The sequence below is a fragment of the Teleopsis dalmanni genome, unplaced genomic scaffold (assembly GCF_002237135.1).
Source record: "Teleopsis dalmanni isolate 2A unplaced genomic scaffold, ASM223713v2 unscaffolded_contig_1913, whole genome shotgun sequence".
Lineage (NCBI taxonomy): Eukaryota > Metazoa > Arthropoda > Insecta > Diptera > Diopsidae > Teleopsis > Teleopsis dalmanni.
This window is the reverse complement of record NW_024033295.1, coordinates 256-8,081: the sequence shown is the minus strand read 5'-3', so window position 1 is coordinate 8,081 and position 7,826 is coordinate 256. Positions and strand designations below refer to the sequence as shown.

General features: G+C 32.7%; 5 protein-coding genes across 5 annotated transcripts; 3 read left to right on the top strand and 2 right to left on the bottom strand.

The window, feature by feature from the left end:
- Nucleotides 1–120: 120 nt before the first annotated feature.
- Nucleotides 121–610, top strand: LOC119664421 (histone H2A). The gene has a single exon (XM_038073907.1). It carries the CDS (start codon nt 169–171, stop codon nt 541–543), a length of 375 nt encoding a protein of 124 aa, XP_037929835.1. The 5' UTR covers nt 121–168; the 3' UTR covers nt 544–610.
- Nucleotides 611–1,861: 1,251 nt separating this feature from the next.
- Nucleotides 1,862–2,199, bottom strand: LOC119664423 (histone H4). The gene has a single exon (XM_038073909.1). It carries the CDS (start codon nt 2,184–2,186, stop codon nt 1,875–1,877), a length of 312 nt encoding a protein of 103 aa, XP_037929837.1. The 5' UTR covers nt 2,187–2,199; the 3' UTR covers nt 1,862–1,874.
- Nucleotides 2,200–2,511: 312 nt separating this feature from the next.
- Nucleotides 2,512–7,569, top strand: LOC119664424. The gene is made up of 4 exons (XM_038073910.1): nt 2,512–2,914; nt 4,229–4,306; nt 4,830–5,179; nt 7,153–7,569. Exons 1-4 carry the CDS (start codon nt 2,512–2,514, stop codon nt 7,567–7,569), a joined length of 1,248 nt encoding a protein of 415 aa, XP_037929838.1.
- LOC119664420 (histone H2A) lies at nt 4,763–5,219 on the top strand. Its single transcript, XM_038073906.1, has one exon. The coding sequence runs from the start codon at nt 4,811–4,813 to the stop codon at nt 5,183–5,185; it is 375 nt and encodes a 124-aa protein (XP_037929834.1). The 5' UTR covers nt 4,763–4,810; the 3' UTR covers nt 5,186–5,219.
- On the bottom strand, nt 6,500–6,837 carry LOC119664422 (histone H4). Its single transcript, XM_038073908.1, has one exon. It carries the CDS (start codon nt 6,822–6,824, stop codon nt 6,513–6,515), a length of 312 nt encoding a protein of 103 aa, XP_037929836.1. The 5' UTR covers nt 6,825–6,837; the 3' UTR covers nt 6,500–6,512.
- Nucleotides 7,570–7,826: the final 257 nt, after the last annotated feature.

Genomic DNA, 7,826 nt, shown 5'->3' with positions numbered 1-7,826 from the left:
ATTCTCAAATTTGAACTACCCTCGCTCAGAATTTAAGTATTTTTAAAACAGAAATTTCAAGAAATTCTCTCTTCACATTAGGGGATGAAAAAGGTATAAATTCTTGGTGTTTGCCTGTTTTCAACTTAGATCACGTAGATCAACTTAACAATCAAATACTATTGAAATATGTCTGGTCGTGGTAAAGGAGGTAAAGTTAAGGGCAAGGCAAAGTCTCGCTCAAATCGTGCTGGATTACAATTTCCAGTTGGTCGTATTCATCGATTGTTGCGTAAAGGCAACTATGCTGAACGCGTTGGTGCCGGCGCTCCCGTCTACTTAGCTGCTGTAATGGAATATTTGGCAGCTGAAGTTCTTGAATTGGCTGGCAATGCAGCACGCGATAATAAGAAGACAAGAATCATACCCCGTCATTTACAATTGGCCATCCGTAATGACGAAGAATTAAACAAATTGTTGTCTGGTGTTACAATCGCACAAGGTGGTGTATTACCAAACATCCAAGCTGTACTTTTGCCTAAGAAAACAGAAAAGAAGGCTTAAACTATATCTTACAACACTATTTCTTTCGAAATTTTCGAACAACAACCGTCCTTTTCAGGACGATCAATTTATTTAATTAAAGAAAACATACTTCATTTCAAACAATTATTATTTATATAAAAATTTCTTTTAGAGCGTTTTTCGAATAGCAAAGAAAGAAATAAAGGACAAACACAAAATTTTTATATTAATTTTTATTGAAATTTGGCTGACCATACAACGCTGTTTCGAGTATTACCAAATACTCTTCATCAGTGGTCTTAGGTTGTATGCAATTCTATTAAATTTTACTCAAACATGGATTTTATCTCATATATTTTGGCGCGTAAATGCAGATAACAAAATTACTCACGTTCCATCTTCATTTCATTTCGGCTTATAGTTTCTTACTCAATTTTACTCACACTCACACTCATATACTCACACTCATTCGGCTTGGAAGTATATGTATGCATTGTAAATATAGTTCTTGAATGTCCTTGGTTTTCGTGTGAACTGTACTGGCAATTTTGCCAGTTACTTTTTTTTTAATACAAAATGAATGCTATAATAATGCAACCCCTAAACATTTCAGTTCACATACCAGTAGGTAGAAATTTTCCCGCCATAATTTTAACTGCTACCAAACGAAAGATATAATTTTAAAAGCATCTGTGTTATTAAAAAAATATCTTTCTCTCTTTGGAACTTATTTTCTGTGTGGTAGGAAACTGAAGGAAACTGATATATATTTTTTTATAGATTTATTCAATTCAGGTACACATTTAAATACTAAGTGTTACGAGTATAAATAGAATTTCATTATGAGATATTGGTTTTCAATATTGTTTCAGGCCATGTTGCCATGTAAAATCACATTGAGAATGATAGTATAGACAAAAAACTTAAACAATTATTTGTATAATTATTGGAGCTAACAATTAAGTTCTCTATGCATTGTAAACTTTTCTAAGAACCGAAATGTTACATACATCTTTGTTATATTTACTTCTTCTTTATTGAGAAATATCAAATCTTGAAATATTCTCAGACATTTCTATATCTAATACCAGCTTGTCAAAAAAAAAAACAACTTTGAATTTCTACATTAAAACATGTTTTTTGAAAATCAAAGTGAGAAAAATTTCCAAAGCCTCTTACTTAAATTAAACTTCAGTTTATTTTTGTCTTAAAATCTTAATCTTTACAGTCAATACAAATATTTCTATAAATTACTGTCGAGTATGTGTTCAAATGAATTATTTATCTCAAATAATAAAAATATTTGGGTCCTGAAAAGGACCATTGGGCAATATATATTGTTATTGCATTGTTAGTTGAATGTTATTAACTTAACCTCCGAAACCGTAGAGGGTGCGACCTTGTCTTTTCAAAGCATATACAACATCCATAGCTGTAACAGTCTTCCTTTTGGCATGTTCTGTATATGTAACTGCATCACGGATCACATTTTCCAGAAATACCTTCAATACACCACGAGTTTCTTCGTAAATCAAACCAGAAATACGCTTAACTCCACCACGGCGAGCCAAACGTCTAATAGCTGGTTTCGTGATACCTTGGATGTTATCACGAAGAACTTTGCGATGACGCTTAGCACCACCTTTTCCCAAACCTTTACCACCTTTACCACGACCAGTCATTTTGAGTTTATAATTTTAGTACAGATAATACTTGTCTATTCAGACTTAAACAGTAAATAAATTCCACACTAGATACGCACAGTATTTATAGAAAAAATGAACAATACAAAAGATATGAGTGACAATGCTTAAATACAACAAATTACTCAAAGGCACTCAAATAATTTAGGGTAGAAATAAACAATGTAAAGGATATGAAGGATATGAAGGACAATGACTGTTTGAACATGTGAACAGTTGAGATGGATCATAAGAGTTTGTTTTGAAATTTACTCTCTCAACATTTTTTCGTTAAATTAAATTTTATTTAACAATTTGTTTAATTATGGCTCGTACAAAGCAAACTGCTCGTAAATCGACTGGTGGTAAGGCACCACGTAAACAATTGGCTACTAAGGCCGCACGCAAAAGTGCGCCCGCAACTGGCGGTGTAAAAAAACCACATCGTTATCGTCCGGGAACTGTAGCTTTGCGTGAAATTCGTCGCTACCAAAAGAGTACAGAGCTCTTAATTCGCAAACTGCCATTCCAGCGTTTAGTCCGTGAAATTGCACAGGATTTCAAAACTGATTTACGTTTCCAGAGTTCTGCTGTAATGGCTCTGCAAGAAGCTAGCGAAGCATACTTGGTGGGACTTTTTGAAGACACTAACTTATGCGCTATTCATGCTAAACGCGTAACCATTATGCCAAAAGATATTCAATTGGCGAGACGTATTCGTGGAGAACGTGCTTAAGAAGCACTTTTAAAAAAATTTTTAAAAATCGGTCCTTTTCAGGACCAAAATTAATTAAAGAAAAGAGATAGTTAATAGTCATATTCAAATTGATAATACTCAGACGAAATGAATAAAAGCAATCGAAATTCTTTGTAATTTAACTTTTCGTTTATAGTATTTATATATGTTTGTAACACTGTATTTAAATTTCACACCTGGTTACTAGTACTAACCATAAGATCATAACGGGTAATTACTTGGGACCAAGTGGAGTTTGGGCATAAGATCGCCCATGTTATTGAAATTTAGTAGTTATTTTGCTTTGTTGCTTGTTCAAATTATTAACTTAATATAACAATTGAAGGACTTGTATTAAATTCTTAGTACTATAAAGAGATGAAGTTTCACTTTTCACGCTGTGGCTTTCGATTAAGATCGACCAGTAGACACAGTACAAAGTTTTGAATTTATTTCATCTAATAGATAAATAGATTATAATAAAAAAAATTTTGAAATATTACGTAAATGTGAGAACAGAAACAGCATATACTGACTTGAGAAGCTATCTAATAGTTTAAAGAGCTACATCCAAAAAAAAAACACAAATACCATGGATAATATAAAGTTATAGGCATACATGAAGAAGAGTAAATGTGCTAATTTGATGATGAGGTTTAAGTAAGTAATTCAAACGGCTTTATTTTTCATATTTCGAATCCTGTCGATTTAGAATCAAATTTGGAAATGGAAAGCTTTTCATTTGTTAACGATGTCTTGTCAAAGTTGTCAAAACATTTAAAAACTCAAATATTTTACAAATACTCTGTTCTAATTTGATGATCTTCTGTTAAACTATTATAAACTCTGTCAGAACAATTCTTAATAATAACGAAACCAAATCCGATTTCTATTATCTGACAATAGATAAAAACTGCAATTTTGTTTAACATATATAGTTATAGGTCAGTGATGACACCATATACCTCGGCATCATTATTTCTAAATAAATTATTAGGTAAAGTTTTTTTTGAATATACCATATTGTTAATTTTTCTTTGAGAATTGTGACTCTCTGTATTTTAATTGAAACCTAATAACTATGCTATAATCAGAGTGAACTAAGTTCTCTAATTTTTTGGTTTTGATGATATTTTTTGTTCCGATACAAGTACTCAATGCAGTTTACTATTTCAATCGTTTTAGGAATGCTCTTTATTTGTGAAGTCTATACTAATAATTTTAAGATCAATTATCGACTTTAATTAAATATTTTTGTGGCCCTGAAAAGGACCGTTGGAGTTAATGTTGATTGTTCAATACAAAGAAATTTACTTGGAACTGGTATACTTAGTGACGGCTTTAGTACCTTCACTAACTGCGTGCTTAGCCAATTCTCCAGGAAGTAAAAGGCGAACTGCAGTCTGAATTTCCCGACTAGTAATTGTGGATCGTTTGTTATAGTGGGCCAAACGTGAAGCTTCAGCAGCAATGCGCTCGAATATATCATTCACAAAGCTGTTCATGATGCTCATAGCCTTGGATGAAATACCAGTATCAGGATGAACTTGCTTCAATACTTTATAAATGTAAATAGCATAACTTTCCTTCCTCCTGCGCTTCTTCTTCTTATCGTTCTTAGTTATATTCTTCTGAGCCTTTCCGTCCTTCTTGACCGCTTTTCCGCTAGTTTTTGGTGGCATGATTTCAAATGTAAATTTTCAAATTTTCAATTTTTCGAATTCTCAAATTTGAACTACCCTCGCTCAGAATTTAAGTATTTTTAAAACAGAAATTTCAAGAAATTCTCTCTTCACATTAGGGGATGAAAAAGGTATAAATTCTTGGTGTTTGCCTGTTTTCAACTTAGATCACGTAGATCAACTTAACAATCAAATACTATTGAAATATGTCTGGTCGTGGTAAAGGAGGTAAAGTTAAGGGCAAGGCAAAGTCTCGCTCAAATCGTGCTGGATTACAATTTCCAGTTGGTCGTATTCATCGATTGTTGCGTAAAGGCAACTATGCTGAACGCGTTGGTGCCGGCGCTCCCGTCTACTTAGCTGCTGTAATGGAATATTTGGCAGCTGAAGTTCTTGAATTGGCTGGCAATGCAGCACGCGATAATAAGAAGACAAGAATCATACCCCGTCATTTACAATTGGCCATCCGTAATGACGAAGAATTAAACAAATTGTTGTCTGGTGTTACAATCGCACAAGGTGGTGTATTACCAAACATCCAAGCTGTACTTTTGCCTAAGAAAACAGAAAAGAAGGCTTAAACTATATCTTACAACACTGTTTCTTTCGAAATTTTCGAACAACAACCGTCCTTTTCAGGACGATCAATTTATTTAATTAAAGAAAACATACTTCATTTCAAACAATTATTATTTATATAAAAATTTCTTTTAGAGCGTTTTTCGAATAGCAAAGAAAGAAATAAAGGACAAACACAAAATTTTTATATTAATTTTTATTGAAATTTGGCTGACCATACAACGCTGTTTCGAGTATTACCAAATACTCTTCATCAGTGGTCTTAGGTTGTATGCAATTCTATTAAATTTTACTCAAACATGGATTTTATCTCATATATTTTGGCGCGTAAATGCAGATAACAAAATTACTCAAGTTCCATCTTCATTTCATTTCGGCTTATAGTTTCTTACTCAATTTTACTCACACTCACACTCATATACTCACACTCATTCGGCTTGGAAGTATATGTATGCATTGTAAATATAGTTCTTGAATGTCCTTGGTTTTCGTGTGAACTGTACTGGCAATTTTGTCAGTTACTTTTTTTTTAATACAAAATGAATGCTATAATAATGCAACCCCTAAACATTTCAGTTCACATACCAGTAGGTAGAAATTTTCCCGCCATAATTTTAACTGCTACCAAACGAAAGATATAATTTTAAAAGCATCTGTGTTATTAAAAAAATATCTTTCTCTCTTTGGAACTTATTTTCTGTGTGGTAAACTGAAGGAAACTGATATATATTTTTTTATAGCTTTATTCAATTCAGGTACACATTTAAATACTAAGTGTTACGAGTATAAATGGAATTTCATTATGAGATATTGGTTTTCAATATTGTTTCAGGCCATGTTGCCATGTAAAATCACATTGAGAATGATAGTATAGACAAAAAACTTAAACAATTATTTGTATAATTATTGGAACTAACAATTAAGTTCTCTATGCATTGTAAACTTTTCTAAGAACCGAAATGTTACATACATCTTTGTTATATTTACTTCTTCTTTATTGAGAAATATCAAATCTTGAAATATTCTCAGACATTTCTATATCTAATACCAGCTTGTCAAAAAAAAAACAATTTTGAATTCCTACATTAAAACATGTTTTTTGAAAATCAAACTAAGAAAAATTTCCAAAGCCTCTTACTTAAATTAAACTTCAGTTTATTTTTGTCTTAAAATCTTAATCTTTTCAGTCAATACAAATATTTCTATAAATTACTGTCGAGTATGTGTTCAAATGAATTATTTATCTCAAATAATAAAAATATTTGGGTCCTGAAAAGGACCATTGGGCAATATATATTGTTATTGCATTGTTAGTTGAATGTTATTAACTTAACCTCCGAAACCGTAGAGGGTGCGACCTTGTCTTTTCAAAGCATATACAACATCCATAGCTGTAACAGTCTTCCTTTTGGCATGTTCTGTATATGTAACTGCATCACGGATCACATTTTCCAGAAATACCTTCAATACACCACGAGTTTCTTCGTAAATCAAGCCAGAAATACGCTTTACTCCACCACGGCGGGCCAAACGTCTAATAGCTGGTTTCGTGATACCTTGGATGTTATCACGAAGAACTTTGCGATGACGCTTAGCACCACCTTTTCCCAAACCTTTACCACCTTTACCACGACCAGTCATTTTGAGTTTATAATTTTAGTACAGATAATACTTGTCTATTCAGACTTAAACAGTAAATAAATTCCACACTAGATACGCACAGTATTTATAGAAAAAATGAACAATACAAAAGATATGAGTGACAATGCTTAAATACAACAAATTACTCAAAGGCACTCAAATAATTTAGGGTAGAAATAAACAATGTAAAGGATATGAAGGATATGAAGGATATGAAGGACAATGACTGTTTGAACATGTGAACAGTTGAGATGGATCATAAGAGTTTGTTTTGAAATTTACTCTCTCAACATTTTTTCGTTAAATTAAATTTTATTTAACAATTTGTTTAATTATGGCTCGTACAAAGCAAACTGCTCGTAAATCGACTGGTGGTAAGGCACCACGTAAACAATTGGCTACTAAGGCCGCACGCAAAAGTGCGCCCGCAACTGGCGGTGTAAAAAAACCACATCGTTATCGTCCGGGAACTGTAGCTTTGCGTGAAATTCGTCGCTACCAAAAGAGTACAGAGCTCTTAATTCGTAAACTGCCATTCCAGCGTTTAGTCCGTGAAATTGCACAGGATTTCAAAACTGATTTACGTTTCCAGAGTTCTGCTGTAATGGCTCTGCAAGAAGCTAGCGAAGCATACTTGGTGGGACTTTTTGAAGACACTAACTTATGCGCTATTCATGCTAAACGCGTAACCATTATGCCAAAAGATATTCAATTGGCGAGACGTATTCGTGGAGAACGTGCTTAAGAAGCACTTTTAAAAAAATTTTTAAAAATCGGTCCTTTTCAGGACCAAAATTAATTAAAGAAAAGAGATAGTTAATAGTCATATTCAAATTGATAATACTCAGACGAAATGAATAAAAGCAATCGAAATTCTTTGTAATTTAACTTTTCGTTTATAGTATTTATATATGTTTGTAACACTGTATTTAAATTTCACACCTGGTTACTAGTACTAACCATAAGATCATAACGGGTAATTACTTGGGACCAAGTGGAGTT

Excerpts from the sequence above, each read along its gene's own strand:
- LOC119664424 (XM_038073910.1), top strand. The coding sequence starts at position 2,512 with ATGGCTCGTACAAAGCAAACTGCTCGTAAATCGACTGGTGGTAAGGCA. Across the intron at positions 2,915-4,228 it reads GAGACGTATTCGTGGAGAAC|AAATTTACTTGGAACTGGTA; the intron begins GTGCTTAAGAAG and ends TTCAATACAAAG. Across the intron at positions 5,180-7,152 it reads CTAAGAAAACAGAAAAGAAG|TTAATTATGGCTCGTACAAA; the intron begins GCTTAAACTATA and ends TTAACAATTTGT.
- LOC119664423 (XM_038073909.1), bottom strand. The coding sequence starts at position 2,186 with ATGACTGGTCGTGGTAAAGGTGGTAAAGGTTTGGGAAAAGGTGGTGCT.
- LOC119664422 (XM_038073908.1), bottom strand. The coding sequence starts at position 6,824 with ATGACTGGTCGTGGTAAAGGTGGTAAAGGTTTGGGAAAAGGTGGTGCT.
- LOC119664420 (XM_038073906.1), top strand. The coding sequence starts at position 4,811 with ATGTCTGGTCGTGGTAAAGGAGGTAAAGTTAAGGGCAAGGCAAAGTCT.
- LOC119664421 (XM_038073907.1), top strand. The coding sequence starts at position 169 with ATGTCTGGTCGTGGTAAAGGAGGTAAAGTTAAGGGCAAGGCAAAGTCT.